The sequence below is a fragment of the Rhineura floridana genome, chromosome 8 (assembly GCF_030035675.1).
Source record: "Rhineura floridana isolate rRhiFlo1 chromosome 8, rRhiFlo1.hap2, whole genome shotgun sequence".
Lineage (NCBI taxonomy): Eukaryota > Metazoa > Chordata > Lepidosauria > Squamata > Rhineuridae > Rhineura > Rhineura floridana.
Genome location: NC_084487.1, coordinates 6,020,435 through 6,042,220, shown reverse-complemented (window position 1 = coordinate 6,042,220; position 21,786 = coordinate 6,020,435). Strand labels below are relative to the sequence as shown.

Below are 21,786 nucleotides of genomic sequence, written 5' to 3'. Positions count from 1 at the left end.
ATCAGCCCCAGCCAGCATGGCCACTGGATTGGGCTGATGGGAGTTGTACTTCAAAAAAGTAACTTTTCCAAGCTCTGGTGATAAAAAGGGAGAGGGCCTTTTCAGTTGTGGCTCCCCGTCTGTTGAATGTTCGTCCAGGTAATGTCTGCCTAGCACCTTCATTGATATCTTCTCAGCACCAGGTAAAGGCTTCTCTTTTTTCCCAGGCAGTTGATATACTGAGATGATGAGGGGGGTTTTGTTACTTTTTTTTTTTTTTTTACCCTGTGGTATAATGCATTTATGTTTTTAAATGTAAAGTTGCTTGGAGACGTTTTAAGTAACAAGTGACTAATAAGTTTAAATCATCATCATTAAAACATCATTATCATCAACTGAGGGTAATTTTAATAAATGGTCCTGCAAATTAATGGCAAACTGTTGTTGAGGCACTTTTGGTTCTGATATGCAACCGCAATAAGGAATGCACACTAAGACTTTGGAGAGGGCTATCACCAATTTCATAATTCCCATAATTTTTTAATGCACTGTGTGGCTTTCTTTTATGTGTTGTGGATTTACTGCCAATCAATTTCATTAGATTATCCCAAATTCTAGTCTTGGGGGGGGAGGATTTCTCTCTCAACCCCACTTATAATTTAAAAAACCCTTGCTATGCATCTATTTACATCATTTACAGCTTGTTTACTCAGCCCCACTGAGATCAATGGGATTTACTCCTCCTGAGTAATTGTGCACTGGATTGCCCTCAAGCTCTTTAATGGCTGCTGCTTCCTTTTTAATTGCTTATTCTGTTTCTACGCTACTTATCTTTCAGTCCCTGCCACACCACAAGGACTGCTTATTTCGGAGAAGAAAACAGATTAGACTACTATTTTGTTTCCCAGGAGGAGTTTGACAAAATGGTGAATACGGTAAGGAGTGAGCTGATTTCCTTTTTGGCTTAAGGGGAAGATGCCTGACAGTTCATCACAGCTCACTTTAGGGGCAGGGGTAAGCAACTCCTTTTGGGGCTTGAGATTTTGGGGGGGAAACCATCTGTGGTAATATTCATCTAACTTGCATGTCTGATAAACCATAAAAAACACGTATTGAATAGTTTTTTAATCTGTCTAGTTGTTCCTAAATTGCTTAAGAGCCTTCAGCTCACTTTTAATGGTGCTGTGCTCTCCATTCTTTGGGAGGATTATGCACATAAGCCACAAATCGTGAGTTTTTAACTTTTTGTTTGTTTTAAATGTATTCTATCATCCCAGAAACAGCTGGTATAGCACAGTGGGGAGGAGAGCCTGGTTGGGAGTCCAGAGTCTGTGAGTTCAAATCCCCGCTCATGTCTCCTGGGTGTCAAGGGCCAGTTAAAGATCACTCCCACAGTGAGTGGCTCAGGCATTACGTGCCCTGCCACCTGTGCAGCCGTGGGCAAGCTGCATAGTCCCAAGGAGCCCACTTGCCCACCAGCTGGCAGTTGCGGACAAGGAAGGGGCTGGCTTGTGCAGTTGTGGCAAGCTGAGCAGGCCCTAGCCAGCTGGGGAGGACTAGCCTCAGAGGGGGGCAATGGTCAACCCCCTCTGAATACCGCTTACCATGAACACCCTATTCATAGGGTCGCCATAAGTCGGGATTGACTTGAAGGCAATCCATTTCCATTTTTCATCATCCCAGAAAATGCTGGTTTGCTTTGATGTTCAGCAATGTAGCCCCTAGTCAAGTCATAAGAGGCCTTGCAGCAGCCAGCTATGTTGGGTGCTGCTTGCAGTCTTCATACTCTGCCTGTGGGCTTTCCAAGGGCATCTGGCTGGCTGCTGTTGGAAGCCAAATGCCGGGCTTGACAGTATGATCCAGTGAGACAGTTCTTAACATTCTTGTGCCCTGATCCTGGCCAAGGGAACTTTTGTCTTTTCTCCATGCAGGACTCAAAACAGGATGGCCTTGTGCATCCTGAGAAATCCCTCAGAGGAAGCATGAGTGGATCATCTTGTTTTGTGCTTCCAGAGTAATATGCAAAGGAGAAATTCATGCAACTTCCCTGTGGTGAAATATCTGAGCTTTCTCCGTAGCTAGAGCTCACATGTCTTGCCACAGGAAAGGCATGTTACATTCCTCTTCACGTGTTGTTCAGACAACACATAAAAATGAATGTGCAACTAATTCATGGGGAGCAGCCGGATGGGCTCTTTGTTGAACATGATATTGATATGTTTGTGCAAAACTTATGCAAAGCTTATACAACGTTGCCTCCCTATTGAGCTTTCATCCTCATATATTTGTCACCCTGGGCTTCTACTGGGAAAAAAGGTGGGATATAAATCTAATAAATAAATAAATGTTTGCAGAGACTTTCTATGGCATTGCCAGCTAATGGTTGTACGTTTTCCAGTGCAATATCCCATCGTCTTTTTAATAAGACTTTTTGCATTTAGAAAAATGATGGGACAATTGCACTAGCTTGCTGGGGCTAATGGGAGTTATAGTCCAAAACATCTGGAGGGTGCCAGGTTGGTGAAGGCTGTTTTAGAAAGTGCGGCATAACAGCCAGATTTTGTGCCGAGAAACAGCCTGTCTGGAAGTGCCCCTGCCCCCCATTTCAGTGCTTCCTCCTAATGTGCAAATCCAAGCTTAGTAGCCCAGACAGCTTAATGTTTGCTGGAACCTTTGGAAATTTAATGGCAAAATCCCCTTAGTATTTATATAGCGTATTACAATGTTTGCAGAGCTTCGTGTACATTCGCCTGTAATCAATACTTGCTTTTTGTTAGAAAAGATAAATTCATCAAATAAATAAACCCTCCGGGTACATCAGCTTTGCTACTTCCATGTTGCCGAGTGTGTTGGGGTGGGCTGAGGTTTACGAACAGACATTGGATGCTGCCTTTATACTGAGTCAGGCAATTGGTCTATCTAGCTCAGTATCCATGCTGATTGGCAGTGGCTGTCCAGGATTTTAGGCAGGGGTCTCTCTTAGGACTACAGGGAGATGCCATTGGGGATTGAACCTGAGACCAGATGCTCTACCACTGAACTACAGCCCTTCCCTGAGATAGGGGCTTGCAATTGGTATTACTTATTTTTATGTATTTATTTATTAAATGTATATCCTGCACCTTTCTCCAAAGGATCTCAGGGCAGCAAACATATCAATATAAAAATAATACAATTAAAACTTCTAAAAACTGTTTAAAGCCTTCTGAGAGCAATTAAAAGCAACCCTCTAAAAGCAGTTAAAAACTCCTAAAATCAACCGCCTACTCTCAAACTAATAATTTCAGAGTTGCCACGGACAGGATTTTCTATCATCAGATGTTTGGGTAAATGTTTTTAAATTTCTCCTAAAAGTTAATAATGAGGGAGATTGCTGCACCACACTAAGGAGGGCATTCCACAGTTGGCAACCACCACCAAGAAGGCCCTGTCACGGGTCACCACCAACCAGTAAGATTTGAAGCCGGGGGTCTCTTGTTTCATAGTTCTACTTCTTACCCACTCTTCTACATAATTAGCAGATGAGTTAACCCTCACTTTTCTAGATAAAGCAGGCGTAATCTAACCAGCAAATATTCATGTTGAGGAATAGAGTGTTGAAGTTTTACATTCTAGACCAGCCTTTCCCAACCAGTGTGTCTCCAGATGTTGTTGGACCACAATTCCCATCTTTCCTGACCATTGGCAATGCTGGCTGAGGCTGATGGGAGTTGTGGTCCAACAACATCTGGAGACACACCGGTTGGGAAAGGCTGTTCTAGACTCTAGATGATGGTTATTTGCAAAAGCTGTTACCTTTACTGTCTTCATTCCTTTCATTTCAGGGGAAGTTTATTGCGTCTTTTAAATACAGCAGCTTCTACTACGGACTGGGCCGGGACACCATTGAATCCATTGCACGGGAGGGACTTGCAACCTGTGTTCACTTGGAAATAGAGGTAACAATGGTCCCTGGGTGCAGAAACCTTTCTTGCAGCATCAGTTACATGTGCATCACTTGATACCCTCATCCCCAACCACAGCACAGTCTGTATAATTGTGTTTGTATTGTGATCCGAGTGCTGGGCCTGTGGCGAGGGTCTGGGTGATCGGAAGCAGGAAGCCCTGGAGAACAAGCTGCGGATCCTTCCAAAGCCGTGGTTCCTGAAGTTCCATAAGCTGGTCAGTAGCAACGGGTTGTGCCAGCAACTTCTGGCTCCCAGCTGAGGTGTTAAATACCCTCAGTTTCCTGGTTGAAATTAGGCCTTCATTGTGAGAAAACTCCAGGAGATGTTAGATGTCTAAAGGCCCCAAGCTGCAAGCCAGTGTGGTGTAGTGGTTAGAATTTCAGACTAAGACCTAGGAGACCAGGGTTCAAATCCCCAGTCAGTCATGAAGCTCACTGAGTGGCCTTGGTCTATCCTACCTCACAGGGTAGTTTTGAGGATAAAATGGAGTGAACCATGTATGCCACTTTGTGCTCCATTGGAGGAAAGATGGGACATTTTATTTATTTATTTATTACATGTATACCCCGCCTTTCTTTTCATGATAGAAACCCAAGGCGGCTTCCATATGGTTCCCAGGTGGTCTCGCATCCAGGCACTGACCAGACCTGACCCTGCTTAGCTTCAGCAGGAAACTGGTCTTATGTGCCTTCAGACCATAGCCTGGGACCAAGATGGGATATAAATGTAATCAAACGAATGAATAAGTAAATAAATAGGTACTTAAGAATATCAAAAGAGCCCTGCTCTGTCTGACTAAGAAGAGCCAATCTAGTTTTTAACGGGGGTTACCCAGAAGCTTCTGAGACTCCCACAAGAAAGGCTTGAAGAAGATAAGAATATAAAAAGAGCCCTGTTCAAAGAGGCCAAAGGAAGCACATCTAGTCCAGCATCTTGTTCTCACAGTGGTCAACCAGATGCACTAATGAGAAGCCTGAAAGCAGGGCTAGACAGCGCAGTAACCTTTCCCTGCTGTTTGTCGCAGAGCCTCCTCTGAGATAAGGGTGAGGACTCGCGCACACACTCGCCAGATGTCAGTGCCAGCAACTGATGATGCACTATGTGTTGTATAGATGGCACTACCCACATTCCTCGTTTGAGCTGAAGCCATTTTTCTGATCCTTGCTTCACTGCCCTACTTTAGAGGTTTAAAATCCATGTAGGGATGGTTCTCAGGGCAACCCAGACTTCTGGCCCCGCACCTAAAATTAGGAGAACCTCAACTTGACACTGCTGGTTCAACAGTGCTTACTGCCTTTTGCGTCAATCAGGGGCATTGTGTGCAGTTTAATTAATTAATTAATTAAAATAAATAAATAAATTTAATTTCTGTGTCGCCTATCTGGCCAATGGCCACCCTAGGCGACGTACAGCAGTTAAAACACAATAAGATAAAATACAATAGTACAATAGAAAAACAATAGAAAAACAATACAGCAGCAGACAATGATATTAAAACAGGGTATTAAAACAGGATAGGAGGCAATTCAATCCAGTAATTAACCCTCCCCGGAAATCCCAAAGGCCTGTTGAAAGAGCCAGGTCTTTAAGGCTTTACGAAATGTATTTAGGGAAGAGGCGTGCCGTAGATCTTGTGGGAGGGAGTTCCAAAGAGTGGGGGCCGCCACTGAGAATGCCCTCTCTCTAGTACCCGCCAATCTGGCTGTTTTTGTCGGCGGGATTGAGAGAAGGCTCTGTGTGGCTGATCTTGTCGGGCGGCATAATTGGTGGCGTTGAAGGCGCTCCGTAAGATAAACTGGGCCGAGACCATATAGGGCTTTAAAGGTTAATACCAACACCTTGAATTGGGCCCGGAAAACAACTGGAAGCCAGTGTAGATCGAACAACACTGGTGTGATGTGATCCCGGCGGCGACTATTCGTAAGTAGTCGAGCCGTCGCATTTTGTATAAGTTGTAGTTTCCGGACCGTTTTCAAGGGTAACCCCACGTAGAGCGCATTACAGTAATCCAAACGAGAGGTGACCAGGGCGTGTACTACTTAAATATTTACTTAATATTTACTTAAAATATTTCTATCCCGCCCTTCTACCCTATAATGGGGCACTCAGGGCGGCTTACAAAAATAAAATCAAACATGTACATAATAAAATTTTAAGCAGTAAAATCACAAAGACATTAAAATAAATTAAAATACATAAAATACAATTAAAATACATAAAATACAATATATATATATATATATATATACACACACATATATACATATATATAGGGAGTGGTACTAAAGTGGACTACAAGGGTAAAATTTAACGTAGAATTTAAAGGGTAAAATTTAACAGCTAAAGTCTAGAAGCAAATGATGACCAAGCACCTTCTTCTTTTTACAAGGGTGTTAGGAGCTTGAAGAATTCCTACTTTGAACCTCGCTACATCCTACTGATCCCAATGAACAAAGAAAAATACGGGGGTCACCTGCGAAGGAAGGGTCTGTTCAGTAGGGCAGAGATTGATGAAGCAATCTGTCGGGTGGACATGTACATCAAACTGAATCAGGATTTCCCAGGGTTCTTTGATGCAGTCATCAACGTAGGTGAGTCACCCCTTGGAAACCCAGTCTCCCCTACTGGCAAAGAGACAGTAAAATCTTCCCGTATAGGCAAATGGAGGAAGCGGAGTGCTGTGGACTCCTGACTTTCCTGCCCTGCACGATATACTGACTGGAGATTTCTAGGACATACCCCAGCATCCAAGTGATCTGGGCAGATGCTGCCAAGGGGCTCATGGGCAAGAATAAAAGGCATACTACTTTGGGCAAAGCCAGTGGTCCCACCAAGTTCAGAACCTGCCAGCGTCCAGACACATGCCTCTTAGAGGCTCACAAGCAGGACATTGTATGGGGATAGGCTTCTCAATGAGGACCAAAGCACTGTACTCTCTGGGTCACCCAAAATATGTTTTACAAGGAGTTCCACGCAGCCTTCACTTCTGGTCCCAATTATGGTTCCTTAGAAGCCTCCATGTACAGGATAAGAACTAGTGCAGTGTAGTCCAGATGTTGCTGGAGTACAGCTCCCATCGTCCCTGTCCGGTGGCCGTGCTAGCTGGGGCTGGTGGATGTCAGAGTCCAGCAACATCTGGAGGGCTCACAGGTCACCCACCACTTTGTTAGAGCGCGGGATAAGGACTAGGGAGACCCAGATCCAAATCACTGGGTGACTTTGGGCAAGGCACTATCTATCAGCTTAACTTGCCTCGCAGGATTGTTGTGAAGATAAAATGGATTGGGAACCATGTACACCACCCAGACCTTCTTGGAAGAAAGGCAGGATATAAATGATAGTGGAAGTTCACAGCAATCAGTGTAAACAAAAGAGCAGGGATTACTGGAGACTCCCTTTTGCTGCAGTTGTTTGAAATGTGTGCTTCCTCATTTGGTCACTGGATTGTGACCAAAGGCTTGTGTGAAAGGCTGTTGAAATAGGTCCCTGGAGGTCTTTAAAAAGAAAAAAGATCATTGGGCTGTTGGTGTCAGCACAGAAAGACAGCAGGTAACATAAAAGCTGGTGGTCATTGGATGAGCATGGTTGTTTTGGTGTATGTAAGAGTTACACAGAATATGACATAAGAAGAGCCTGCTGGATGAGGCCAATGGCCCATCTAGTCGAGCATGCTGTTCTTACAGTAGCCCACCAGTCACCAATGGGAAGCCCACGAGCAGGGCCTGAGTGCAAGAGTCCTCTCCCCTTCTGCGGGTCCCAGCTGCTTCAGAAGCATGGTGTCTCCAACCATGAAGCATATCCATGAGGGCTAGTAGACCTGGATTGCCTTAGCCTGGATGTATTTGTCTAATGCTCTTTTAGAGCCATCCAAGTGGATGGCCATCACTGCCTCCTGTAGAAGCAAATCCCATAGTTTAACTATCCGCTATACGTAGAAGTCCTTCCTTTTGTCTGTCCTGAATCTTCCAACATTTAGCTTCATTGGATGTCCTCGCATTCTAGTGTTATGAGAGAGGGAGCAAGGCTTTTCTCTGTCCACTTTCTCCACGCCGTGCATAATTTTATACCCTTCTATCATGTCGCCTCCGACTCGCTTTTTCTCTAAACTAAGAGCACAAGCCATAAGCACTGCAGAAACTCAATGCTCCAGATAGTGCTATCCAGATAGCAAGACTTAAAGCAACATTTGCTCCCTGCTTAGATTACATCTCCTGGAGGAGAGGCAGAAATGGGAAATGGTAGCCGGCCAGTTAGAAGGGACAGCAAGTAGAGAAGGGCAAACGTAGCTAGGGGACCACTAGTCCCACTGCACTAACCTTTGAAACTAGGGTGCATATTTGATATTTGCCAGAACCAAACCAAAGGTTTTATATGAGGGTGCCAGGGCCCACTGGGGGTTTGTTGGAGGCAGCAACATTAGAGACCACGGATGGGGAACCTGTGGCCCTTCAGCTATTGTTTGATTTCCAACTTTCATCAACCTTGGCCAGAATGGCCAATGGTCAGGGCATGATGAGAGTTGTAGTCCAGCATCTGGACTGCCACGGGTTCCCCCATCCCTATGACAGACAGACAGACAGAGTGTTTGGCTTTGACTGGGAAACTTCCTGTGTTTTTAAAAGTGGAATGACAGGCACCAATTCAACAGGTAAAGTCTCTCCTAGCACTGTGTCCCCATGTCAGGGAAGACTTATCTTTTGGATTTGTGCCCCAACATCTTTAAAGGCATGGGGGTCCTCTCTCCTCATACTTTAAACTGTACGTAGCTTGCATTCTTCTTTTTAGATGGAGGATGTGATGCTTTTAAAGCACACAACCACTGCAGGATGGTTACACCCCTCAGCCTCTTACGTTCACTTGCGAATATCTTTCTCCCCCATTGGTCTTTATTGAATTTCTGCCCGTTGCAAGCATTTTACAAGCACAAGAGGCCTCCCGTATTTTCTTTGAGCAGAGGACACCATTATTTCAGAGCCCTGCAGCAAAAGAGACCCCTTCATCTTGCCCCCGTTATTTAGGTTTTCCCCATCGATTCCTGTGCCTTCCCACCACTCTTGCCTTTCACGTGGAGAATTCCACCAACTGCCTTTGGGAAACACAAGTTCCACGGGGGAAATGGCGAGCTCCATCTCCTTCAAAGGAATTGGCTGCCCCGGGTGGGGACATGGACAGAGAGCAATGACCGAAAGCTGTATGAATAGCTCTGCTGGATTAGGCCAAGGTTTTGGTTTTGGTTTTGACCTATAAAGCCCTATATGGCACGGGACCACAATACCTATCGGAACGCCTCTTCCGATATGAACCTGCTCGTACACTACGCTCCACATCGAAGGTCCTCCTCCGAGTTCCGTCTTATAGGGAGGCTCGGAGGACGGTGACAAGATCTAGGGCCTTCTCAGTGGTGGCCCCCGAACTGTGGAACAGTCTCCCCGAAGAGGTGCATATGGCGCCGACATTGCTCTCCTTTCGGCGCCAGGTTAAGACTTGCCTCTTTGCTATGGCGTTTTAATATGTAACTCGTTTTAGTTTTAAATTTTGTTGTAATTGTTTTTGATTTCTTGTTTTATATATGTTTATGCTGTATTTATTATGAGATCTGAGATGTTTTGTATTTTTATATTCTGTTGTTCACCGCCCAGAGAGCTAATGCTAGTCGGGCGGTATATAAATCTAATAAATAAATAAATCCAGTCCAGTGACTTATTTTCCACGGGGGCCAGCCTGATGCTTCTGGGAAGTCCACAAGCAGGACTTGAAGGCAAGAGCTCTTCCCTGCTACTGTTCCCCAGCAACTGAAGCTGGAATTAACCATCATGGCTGGTAGTGACTGAAAGCCTTATCCCCTATGAACGTGCCTAATCCTCCTTTGAAAATGAACGTGCCTAATCCTCCTTTGAAACCACCTAAAGAGATGGCTGTCACATCCTGTGGCAGAAAATTGCCTGCTCATTCATTGGCGATCACTCATGGCCGAGTAAGATTGTCTTCCAGGGTAAGGTCTTTAACAGTGGGTCCGTAAGTGACTGTGGAGGCCAATTCTAGATCCACACAGCCTCCCACAGTGAGGACACAGATTTCCAGATGGAAGATGATCACGATGAGGATTTGCTTGATGTGCCTTCCGCTTAGCTCGTTTGTCCCTTTTGCCCTGTACTCGTGCTTCTTCAAAGTCCATAGCACCTTTGATAATGGCCGATCTCCAATTGGGACGCTCATGGGCCAAGGCTTCCCAGTTCTTGATGCTTATGTTACCATTTTTTAGATTAGCTTTGAGAACATCTTTAAACCTCTTTTGCTGTCCACCGATACTCCATTTTCCATTCTTAAGTTGGGAGTAAAGTAGCTGCTGTGGAAGACGGTGATCAGGTATTCGAACAACATGGCCAGTCCAGCGAAGTTGCAGATGCAGCACAAATGGGCACTATGATGCATTAGATGAGAGTGATGTGGAATGCTGGCTTCACAAATAACTGAGGCTGTGTTTTTGCTCTGGGATGTGGCCCTTACCGTATTTGACAGCGTGGCGCCCATGGGCGCAATAGCACCTTTGAGATCTTTCCATGGTGCCCACAAAACCACTTAGCCCCCTCCACTCACCGACCCCTTGGTCATGTGGGGGTTAGGGTGGCTACCTTCTCATGAAAAGTCATAGAATTGAAGGAGGAATTTGGAAGAGTGACACTCTTTCCCACTTCCTCTTTCACCTCTATCTCCTTTTTGGGGCTCAGTTTAATTCTTTTTACCCAGATCCCTTGGAAAAATGCACATACTTTCTTTCTGTCTCTCAGTGGTGGTGGGGGGTGGGGGGAAGAGAAGTGGTGCCCATGGCACTCAGTCAAAAATCCAAATGTGCCCACAGGCCTAAAAAGGTTGGGTGATCCCTGTAATATGTGATTCTTTCTCTCCATCCCATTTAGATGATTATGACGAAGCATTCACCAAGCTGAGCTACCTCATTGAGGAGTTCCTGGGACTAAAACAACCGTCGGAAACTGAGGTCACAGTTCCTGCATCGAACAGCAATCTCCTTACAGGTATAGCACTGCATATCTGCTAGGTGTGAGCTTTCAGCTGCGTTAGCCAGGAAGCAAAATGGAAACTTGCCACAAGTGGCTTGCTCCTTATAATTACGTTCATCATTGAAAGAGAGGTCCTGCACTAGCTGGACTTGCCAGCTATTTGGCTTTGAAATTACATTTTTTACCATGTTGCAGAGGTAGTTTTAAAATAGCCTGTAGGGCCAGTACCCCACAGGGGAGTTTGGGGTGGAGCGTATGCATGCACTGCCTACCGTTCCATCCTGAGAACCTCTGGGTAGTGAACGTCAATGCTTAGGTTCCCTAGGGGCAGACCAGGTTAGAAGGAGCCCTGGCAAAATGGCCTCTGATTCCTTCCACCCTGGTATCCAAGGGATCCCTCAGAAACCTTTCTTATGGTGGTGGCAGACCACACTATGATCTGTGGCGGGACTGCAGGCCACTGCTCATCTTGAATGGCCCACAGTGGCCCCAGTTTGAGGCCTGTGCCATCTCCTGACACTAGGAGAACCTCAGAAGACAGAGCCCTGTTGTGTTGTATGATGCCAAAGGCCCGAATAATCCAGCCCATCTAGTTCTACAGGAAGCCCACCAGTATGACCTGAGCGTGACACCACTCTCCCCACTTGTGATTCCCAGCAAATGATATTCAGAGGCATCCTGGAGGTTTGTTGTTCTTATGTGCCTTCAAGTCGATTATGACTTATGGCAACCCTATGAATCAGTGACCTCCAAGAGCATCTGTCATGAACCACCCTGTTGAGATCTTGTAAGTTCGGGTCTGTGGCTTCCTTTATGGAATCAAACCATCTCTTGTTTGGCCTTCCTCTTTTTCTACTCCCTTCTGTTTTTCCCACCATTATTGTCTTCTCTAGTGAATCATGTCTTCTCATGATGTGTCCAAAGTAGGATAACCTCAGTTTCATCATTTTAGCTTCTAGTGACAGTTCTGGTTTAATTTGTTCTGACACCCAATTATTTGTCTTTTTCACAGTCCATGGTATACGTAAAGCTCTTCTCCAACACCACATTTCAAATGAGTGGATTTTTCTCTTATCCGTTTTTTCCACTGTCCAACTTTCACATCCATACATAGAGATCAAGAATACCATGGCCTGAATGATCCTGACTGGTGTTCAGTGATACATCTTTGCATTTGAGGACCTTTTCTAGTTCTCTCATAGCTGCCCTCGCCAATCCTAGCCTTCTTCTGATTTCTTGACTATTGTCTCCATTTTGGTTAATGACTGTGCCGAGGTAGTGATAAAAGAGTCTGCCCCTTTGGGGATTTCTAGCTTGTTGGACTCTTGAGCTAAAGACACCCCCTCCCATGCATCCTTCCCTGTGCTTCCTGTAGAGCCTATACCAGGAGATAAGTGGCTCTCTCCATTCCCCCTGTTTTCCCTTATGCCCACTTTACCTACTCTTTCCGCAAATACCAAGCACTCCAGTTCACCTGTCAGGCCTCAGAAGAGGCTTCTTCTAGCATCCGCGTATATACACACCTCTACATTTTATGTCCCTCCAAATGACTTTGGCACCTGCGTTTGCCCTCAGGTGGTTGGCCTCTCCAAATTACTATCATCTGCCTCTGCATTCCTCCCCATGAATGCTCATAACCATTTTCACTCTCATGGGGGGGGGCAGTGATTTGTTCCAAACCGGGTGCTTCACTGCTCCTGTCGGCTCCTCCCACCCACCCCTTGCAATCAGTTTAACAGCTGCTCTGCCACCTCAACAGAAGGTCATCTTGAACAGAGGCCTTTGGGCAAGTCAGCCAAAAGTTCACAAAATCCAAAAGGGTTTCTTTCCCCCTTGTGGATACAGTGATTGAGGAGGGCAAAGGAGTACAAAGGAACCCTTGCCTTCATCATTTTATGCTCTGCCATAAACCATCTGATATACCTTGGAGGGGCTCTTAATAGCCTCTAATGTCTTGCCATCCTGTCAATTTGCATTTCTTTGCCAGTCACAGCAACTTCATTATGAGCGCTGAGTTTGGGCAATTCCACTGTCCATAAAAGTAACTTTAAAATTTACTATGCTTCATTAAATTCATTTAGAGTTTCATTTGTAGGTGTTTTGAATTAACGTAATGACCCTATTTTGGAAGAGATTGCTCTTTCCTTATGGATGAGGCAAATTTATTTATTTATTTGTCTGAAAAAAATTCTTGCCTCAAGGTTGACTCTTAATATGAACATTTGCAGTAAGATCGTAATAGAGGAGATTGGTTGTTCGATATAATGGGAGGCTATTAAAAATCTTTTTCTTTTCTTTTTTTAATGAACCAACACCCGAGAGCTCTTGCTTTTTGCTAATGGACAGAGCAGAGAAACTGTAGTGGGTGGAAACTGAGTTCGAGGGAGGGTTGAAAGTGGCATAATTGTCCCTTGTGGTCAGTGACAGCCAAAGACAGTTTGGGGCTGGGGATGACAACTCTGAAGACATTTAGAAATGGCTTTCTCCTACACGATCCCCAGGGCTACTGATAGGATCAACAGGGCCAGGATATTTGAGTCAGTGAATCAGGCCCTCCAGTGTGCTAGAGAACATGATACTAGATCCCAGGACTAAGGAACAATCTCTAAAGGGCAGTTGTCATTTCACTTGTGCTTTATTAATATACTGTCCTGCCCTGTCTGTTTATAAATACAACATGGGCAGCTGGAAACAAAAGGAGCTTGAAGAAAGGGAACTGAAAGAAGCTCAGGACCGATGCTCCATCTGCCTTTTCTTCAAAACAGGCAAGAGAGTGTGGCGGTGGCAGTCATGTTAGAATGTAGTACCGTTTTAAGACATGTTACCATTGCCTGAGGGATCAGATGTAAGTGAGGCTGGTGGGATCCTTAACAGGACGAGCCCTTAACTGTGCTATCAACTGCTTGTCTGCAGTTGTGTCCCTGTGAGTTCCATTAGGTTGCAATCAAAGGTTAGGCAACCTTGTGGTTCATCATCTCTGCAGAGCATCTGCCTTGCATGCGAAAGGTCCCCGGTTCAGTCCCAGGCATCTCCGTGTATTTATTTATTTATTGAATTTATATCTTGCCTTTCCACCCCGAAGGAGCTCAGGGTGGCAAACACACCAGCAAAACAATTTAACAACAACAAAACAAAAAGCATTCTAAAAACAGTTTTAAAAAGTTAAATATAAAAACATTCTAAAAGCAGAACGGATAAAAACATTCTTTTATCCAGTGATTTTCGAGTTGCCAGCAACAGTCTCCTTCAGACATCAAATGCCTGGTTAAAGAGGAATGTTTTCACATTTCAAAAATGTAGGGCTAGGAGAGGCCCCTGTCTGAAACCGTGGGATGCCACTGCCAGTCAGAGCACACATAACTATAAGCTAAGTGGACCAATGGTCTGACTCAGTATAATGTTCTTAACCACACCACCAGGAGAGTCTCAACCAGCCCTTTGGTGTGGCATCATGTTAAGGCACAGAATATGTATTGTAAAAAAAAAAAAGCAAACCAATTTTGTCAGAAGAATCACAGAAGCAATGGACAGAACTTGAAGCTCCTTTGACCTCCCCTCCACTGTCCCCCCTCCATATATTTGTGACATGATAGTAGCTCATCTGAGGGATAGGTTGGGTTGCAGGCAGGGCTTGAGAAGCTGAGGGAGAACAGCAGGGGCCAGCAGTGTAGCGGCAAATTCAGAAGTGCAGGGTCCCTTCATGTTAATCACAGGCATGCCCCCTCCCTGTTTTTTTTGCTGTGGGATTGAGAATGAGATCATTGATAATGCCCAGGAACCAATAAGCATGAAAGAGTAGCGTGTTAGCTACTGAGAAGAATCTTCTCAGTGTTTGACTCACCTCCTTTCACTCTGATTGGCTCCAATCCATGGAAGGGACAAGGAAACACATTAGAAGACTCTTCTCAGTGACTAGCACACTCCCCTTTCATGCTGATTGGCTTGTCAGATGCTGGAGACATAGGGGCCCTGCTGGGACCTTGCTCCCCGCAAAAAGTAAAGGGTCTAAAAAAACCCCAAGACTGCATGACTACACCCTTGGCAGGGACCCAAGAGGATTTGCACGTGATGGGTGAGGGGGTGTGAGGAAGAGGGAGGAAGCATCAGTGGTCTGAGCAGGGACGGGGAAGCAGACAACAGGCAGAGAGGGGTGGGTGGGCAGCTTAGGATAAGAGTGGAGGAAGCAGAGGATTGAGGGAGAGATGGAGTCAGGGTATAGAGCAAGGGGCTTCAGAGGCTGAATCAGCTCAAAATCTGCCTGAATGAAACGAGAGGAAATAAACCAGTCCCCTATTGATATCTCAAGGCCTGAAAACGAGAGAGAGAGAGAGATTTCTTGCATAAGTCATAAAATGGATCACAGATCAGTCGAACACAAGAGCTGGGGTGGGGAGGGGGGAAATTGTGTCATTTCTAAAAGGAAAACATGGGATAAAATGGTGAGAGGTCATTTATTTGTAGGCAAGTAGAAATCTTTTGGGGCAGCTACAGCTGACGCCTGCTATAACCTGGGGACCGGTCTCAACTTAATGGCTCAAAAACACAACAATAGCACAAAAAACAGGCTACAATTACTATTTTTGAAACGGGCCAGTAAATACACTAATCTTGTTTGCCAGCCTAAGTAAGATGATTTGCTCTTTCTTAGTTCCAGATGAGACACCCTCGGCACTTCCGAAAGCAACCACTGTCAAAGGAACTGACGGCGTAGCACCATTGCCCACTCCCAATGCATTTATGGACTCATCCGCCAAAAACTACTCTGCCGTCATATCAGCCAAACTTTCAGCACAAAAGACACCAGTGGTAAGCTGGTAACCTTGCGATTAGACTACTGTACTGTGCTTCTGTCTGGGGCTGCCCTTGGGTTCAGTCCAGTGGCCAGGTGGTTGAGTGTAGCGCCTGGACACCCACACATTACATCTTGCTGAGGGAACTGCACTGGCTGCCAGTCAGCTGCTGGTCCATGTGATGTTCAAGGTCTTCTTGTTAACATATAACACACTGAACAACTCTGGAGCAGGTTTCCTGAAGGACTACCTGTAAGGCCACTTAGATCATCTGGAGAAATTCTGCTGGTGGGACTGCACCCTACAGAACATCACAGGGCGGTGACCCCAAAATGGGCATTTTTTGCCCCTGTGCTCCAGAATGCCCTTCCCTCTGCCATACGTGACGCAGCAATCATCAGCTGCTTAAAATGACTTGTGAAGACTTACCTTCTGGCCCTGACTCTCAGCCTCAGAGGAGGGCAATGGTAAACCCCCTCTGAATACAGCTTACCACGAAAACCCTCTTCATAGCGTCCCCATAAGTCCGAATCAACTTGAAGACAGTCCATTTCCATTTTCAAGTGTGGGTGTTACCATGGTTAATCACACTTAAACCCCTACACCAGCCTTCGCCAACCTGGTGCCCTCTAGACGTTGTTGGACAACAACTCCCAAAATCCATAGCCAGCACATATATCAATATTGAAAATATGGTCCTGTTGCAATTATGGTTCCTCTACAAGGAAGATAGCAAAGGCAGCCCTGGAGCCAATTAGGCAGGGAGTAGTCAAGACACTTGCGAAGTCATACAGGTGATGTGTCAGGAGCAACCAAACCTTCAGGTAGCTATGACCACTGCTATGCCTGGCAGAAGCAAGTCTCAGTCCTTCTAGAAGGAACATTATGGAGCAAACTGTGCAGGTACCCTTCAAAATGATTTCTGTGAGATGACCCAGCCTGGCTGCTTCTACCTTTCAGTGTTTTTAATCAATGAGTGGACTCAGAGCTGTGATTGACAAGTGAGTTGTTTGGACACCAGGCAGTAGGAATCCCTGGGGTCTTAAAGAGTTGCTTTTTTCTCCTCCCCTTTAATGCACTTCTCTTACTACTGTCTCATTTTCTAGTCCTTGGAAACTTTGGTTTGCCCATCCTTTTTTCCTAGCAACCAGGATGCATCTTTCCTGTGGTGGGTTTGTCTGAGATCAAGTACTCCATAGAAGTTATTTTCTGCAAATACTACTGCACAATAAGTGCAGGTGGATGTTAATGTGTCTCCTCCCCAAGTGGCAAATGAAAATTTTGCAAAGAAGCTTGATAAGCATGTCTCCTTCTATTCAGGCACTAAAGTGCAGGACTCATTAAGAATTCGCTTTGTAGTTACCTTACACTACAGTGGTAGACATGTCTTCTCAGGAGTACACCAGATCCAGCTGCCAGACTCTGCTTCTATTCTTAGGGTTGCAGTCTGAGTTGATTGAACTGAGTCCTGTTGAATTCAGTGAGACAAGTCAGTCATGCCATGAGAAGCCCATTCAGTTTCATTGTGAACCAAGTGCAGCTGACTTAGCCTGGATCCAATCAACCCTCAGAGTATGTACTCTTCTACCGAGTGATGCCCCCTTCCAAGCACCCCCTGCCAGATGACACTGGTTAAGCTACTTTTTCTCAGCCTCCACCATGCAGGACTGGACTGGAGGGTCAATTTCTCTTAGGTTCTGAGAAGGACTTTACCTCTTGACATTTCCCTTCTTTGGGTGACTCTTTGCCGCCAAGCCAATTATCAAGACACCATTTGTCAGGGGTGCAAAACAGTGGATTTTGCCTCAGCATGTATATAATATCCCCATGTCCATGTCCATTCACTGAAATTTGGACATAGCATGAGAGGGAACGCTGTGGTTGATTTAAACTGGTCTCCCACACCCACACCCCCCCCCCACACACACCCCACACCCAACACACACACACGCACCCCACACACACCCTGACACTTGAGGGCCCACTTGACTTCAGCTTGCCTCTCAAACCAGATGAAACCAGATGAAAATGGACGCAATAGCAGAGCCCACCCTTTGCCTGCTGAAGGTCTGATGTTCTCAACCTCCCCAGTTAAAGGATCTCAGGAAGCAGAACAGCTGAAATTTATTTATTTATTTATTATTTGATTTATATCCCACCCTTCCTCCCAGCCAGAGCCCAGGGCAGGAAACAGAAACGCTAAACACTTTAAAACATCATAAAAACAGACTTCGAAACACATTAAAACAAAACCGTTAAAACATTTAAAAAAGAAAGCTTTAAAAACATCTTTTTAAAAGGGTTAAAAACATTATTAAAAAAAAACATATTAACAAGCAAGAAATCCCGGAAAGACACTGACTGAACCTGGTATAATGCTGCCAGGTTTGTATCGCTGATGATGATGATATACTGCCTTCAAGTCGATCCTGACTTATGGCAGCCCTATGAATAGGGTTTTCATGGTAATCGGTATTCAGAGGGGGTTTCCCATTGCCTTCCTCTGAGGCTGAGAGGCAGTGACTGGCCCAAGGTCACCCAGTGAGCTTCATGGCTGTGTGGGGATTCCAACCCTGGTCTCCCAGGTCGTAGTCCAACACCTTAACCACTACACCACACTGGCTCACTTGTATCGCTAATATGTAGTTATTTTTCTTTAGGGGAGGGGGTGTAGCTCAGTGGTAGAGCACATGCTTTGCCTGCAGAAGGTCAAAAGAACTTGAGAAGAGCCTGGATGCAGTCCAGCATCCTGTTCTCACAGTGGCCAACCAGATGCCCTTGGGAAGCCCATAGCCAAGACCTGAGCACAGCAGCGACTCTCCCCACTTATAATTCCTTGTACTCTGGTTTCTCTTCAGATTGCATAAATCCCACTTGTGATTCCCAGCTACTGGTAAACAGAGACATAGGGCCTCTGGCAGTGGAAGCAGAGCATAGCCATCGTGGCTCGTAGCCATTGATAGCCTTCTCCTCCTCCACGAATTTGTCTAGTCCTCTTTTAAAGCCATCCAAGCTGGTGGCCATCACTGCCTCTTGTGGGAGCGAGTTCCGTAGTTTAACTCTGCGCTGCGTGAAGCAGTCCTTTCTTTTGTCTGTTTTGAAATCTTCTGCCATTCAGCCTCATTGGATGTCCACTTCTAGTTCTTGCGCTACGAGAGAGGACCCAGGTTCCGCCCTTGGCACACCTTTGGTTAATTGGGTCAAGTAGCAGGTGTTGGTAAAAAAAACAAGGACCTCTGCCTGAGACCCTGGAAAGGCACAGCCCTTCGAGATAGACAGTAGTGGACTATATGGATAAATCTGGCCTGTCACCGGCCAGCTTCCTTTATTTCCTGTGCATTTGCTTCTCTGGATGCCAATTGGCAGGAGAAATCTCATGGAAGCCTTAGATGAAAATAAACCAACCAACCTGCAGTTCTAGAATGATGGTGCAATAATGCTGAATTTCAGCTCAGCAGGCCTGGCAGCTGTGGGATTATTACCATCATGCCTTATTGCTGAGAAGATCAAGCCCAGTTTTCTGATTTCTGGAGTTACAGCTCCAGATGGAGAAGAGAAGCCGGAAGCCGATCCGCTACCCGCCGATCAGCAAAAGGCTTTCGTTACTGTGGAGAGAGGTAGGGATGGGGGAAGGAGCAACACACGGGCGACAGCCCCACCGTGGGCAGCATCCTGACGTGCAGAATGGAGGCAGGACGTTTCCCCCATCTCCTTATCTCCACGCCAGGAAAAGGTTCGCCTGCTTGCTTTTTGTGGGCCAGGCTGCTGTTAAAGGCACGGGAGCCCTCGCTCCAATTAAAAGAAGCCACACAGATCAGTAACTTGCATACCGCCTTTTCCAACCTATGTCCTCCAGATTGGGCACCAGGTTGGGGAAGGCTGAGTGATCAAGTTGGGCAGGATCTTTTGCAGAATCCGGCAGCGTCCCTGGCAGGTCCTTTGCCTAACCAATTAGCCAGTGCCGTGCGTAGTGGAGGTTGTCCCTTTGGACTGGGGAGTCCCAGGTGACTTAGTTCACTGGGTGAGTTTGGGCCAGTCACCATCTCTCAGCCGAGTTGAGCCTACTTTGCAGGTTTGTTGTGTGGATAAAATGGGAGAGGAAAGGCGCATATGTTGCCCTGAGCTCCTTGGAGAAAGGGTGGGACGTAATTGGTAATATTTTTAGCCTAGTTGTCACTGAGGTTGTTGCCCTACATCTGGGGTGAGCCAGTTTAGACTGCAAGGCAGGGGCAGGTGATCTCACGGAATTAAATGCTCGACTCTTCCAAATATTTTTTTATGCCCTGGATTATGGTTTGCTACTGCTGTGAACAGTGTTTTAATTGGCAGGCTAAGTATGATTTTTGGCTTTTATCTTGCCCAAAGTGGTGGTGGTGGGGGAAAGTGCTTGATAATTTTAACTTTTTTGTATTGTTGGTATTTTGTTTTTTCCCCAGTTTTTTTAATGACCATTGCCCAAAAAGTTATCTTAGAAATATTTTTAAACAAATAAGTAAATATACCAAAAAAAAAATAAAAAAAATCCCTGCATATAGAAAATTAGGTGTCAGGGAACAGGGCTGTAGATTAGCCTTTTATCCTGATGTCTAGGTTTCTGTGTGCAGGCATTTTGTTTGGGTTGAGGACCAATCACATGAGCCCCCACCCACACAGATACGGATTTTGCCTTCTTGCTATCTCTCCGGTTTTAGGCAGAGAGAGTCTTCTCTGCCAATTCACAGCCTCTTTGAATGTTATTCTAATTTGATTGTGCTTCTTGTTCAGGAGGAGGCTTCTCTGCAGAGGCGGCAACGCACAGCCAAGCAGGGACTGGTAGGGAAGGCTGTTAGCTCCTACTCCCAGCTGTTTCAAAGGTAAGATAAAGCCGCTAAATAGCTCCAGAACCATCTCTCCCCAGATGAACCAGCCCAGACCCTGTGATCTTTATCACAGGGCCTTCTCTGTGCGCCCCATCTGAGGGAGGTGCCGAGGGTGGCCACATGAGAACAGGTCTTTTCAGTACTGGCCCCCCATCCATGGATACACCTGGCACCATCCTCGTCAGTCTTTAGGCATCAGGCAAAGATCTGTTTTTCGCTCTCTTGGGCATTTGGTAATTAAGTCTCCTATGGAGGTGCTCATGAGGTGGGCACGACTTGTCCTTATTAATATGCTGCTGGTTGGGCATTTTATATATTTTGGAGTGTATGTTTTTAAATGTTTCTGCTTTTAAATGGTTTGTTTGTGGTGTATTTTGTTTGTCAAGTCACTTGTATAAAGTGACTGATAAATGGAAAAATGGGGGGAAATGGAAAGGAGGAGCCTGAGGGAGAGGGGATGCTCTTGTCGTTTGTGCTCATCTACTTGGAGGCCACACTCCCAAGCTGCCTTTGGCACCACCAGCTATTTTCACAGGAGATATAGAAGTCTAATCACTCAAGATTTTTGCAGACAATTCACTGCCTGTTTTCCAAAGATGTTTCAGTAACCATGAGGACCAGAACTTGTGATTTTAAAAAAAGATGTATTAAGATTAGGGATGGGGAAGAAATTCTGTGCAGTTTGCATTTCAAGCTGAATCAGTCAAAATTCACACTTTGGGAAACAATGAGAGAACCGAAACGCAGCCCTCCTTCCAAACACTCACTGACTCAAATGTTGCAGTTCGCGAACCGAAGGACGCTTACAAAAAAAGCATGTATTAGGGGAAAGTGTGCATAAAAATAAGTATAGAAGAAAAAATAATATGCAAAAATGCATTGTATGACAAACAGTGGCTTGCAAAAATGTACACATTAGTTAGAAGCGCCTACAAAACTGTGTTTATTAGGAGAAATTCATACTAAAATGCTGGTGAATTGTCATGAGGATTTTTTTTTAGGGGAAAAACACACATTGCTGCAGAAATGTGGAGAACTGAATTTAAGATTGGAAAGATGAGAAACTGAGAGAAACAAAGACTGGCCGATTTGGCCATGTCTAGTTTAATGTTGGGGAAGTGGGGAGGAGCCACCCCCAGAAGTGTTGCAGGGTCAGGCCAGCCCTACCGTTAGGCAGACTGAGGCGGCCACT

At 45.5% G+C, this 21,786-nt stretch overlaps 1 protein-coding gene across 2 annotated transcripts in view; it reads left to right on the top strand.

Moving 5' to 3' along the window:
* The window catches only part of LRGUK (leucine rich repeats and guanylate kinase domain containing), an 81,064-nt gene that overhangs the window by 47,649 nt on the left and 11,629 nt on the right, over positions 1-21,786 (top strand). For both annotated transcript variants that reach the window (XM_061638083.1, XM_061638084.1), the window contains exons 12-17: positions 818-914; positions 3,804-3,917; positions 6,316-6,517; positions 10,844-10,960; positions 15,594-15,751; positions 20,500-20,588. In XM_061638083.1, coding sequence (XP_061494067.1) covers positions 818-914; positions 3,804-3,917; positions 6,316-6,517; positions 10,844-10,960; positions 15,594-15,751; positions 20,500-20,588 — 777 coding nt within the window. The remainder of the gene's footprint in view (positions 1-817; positions 915-3,803; positions 3,918-6,315; positions 6,518-10,843; positions 10,961-15,593; positions 15,752-20,499; positions 20,589-21,786) is intronic.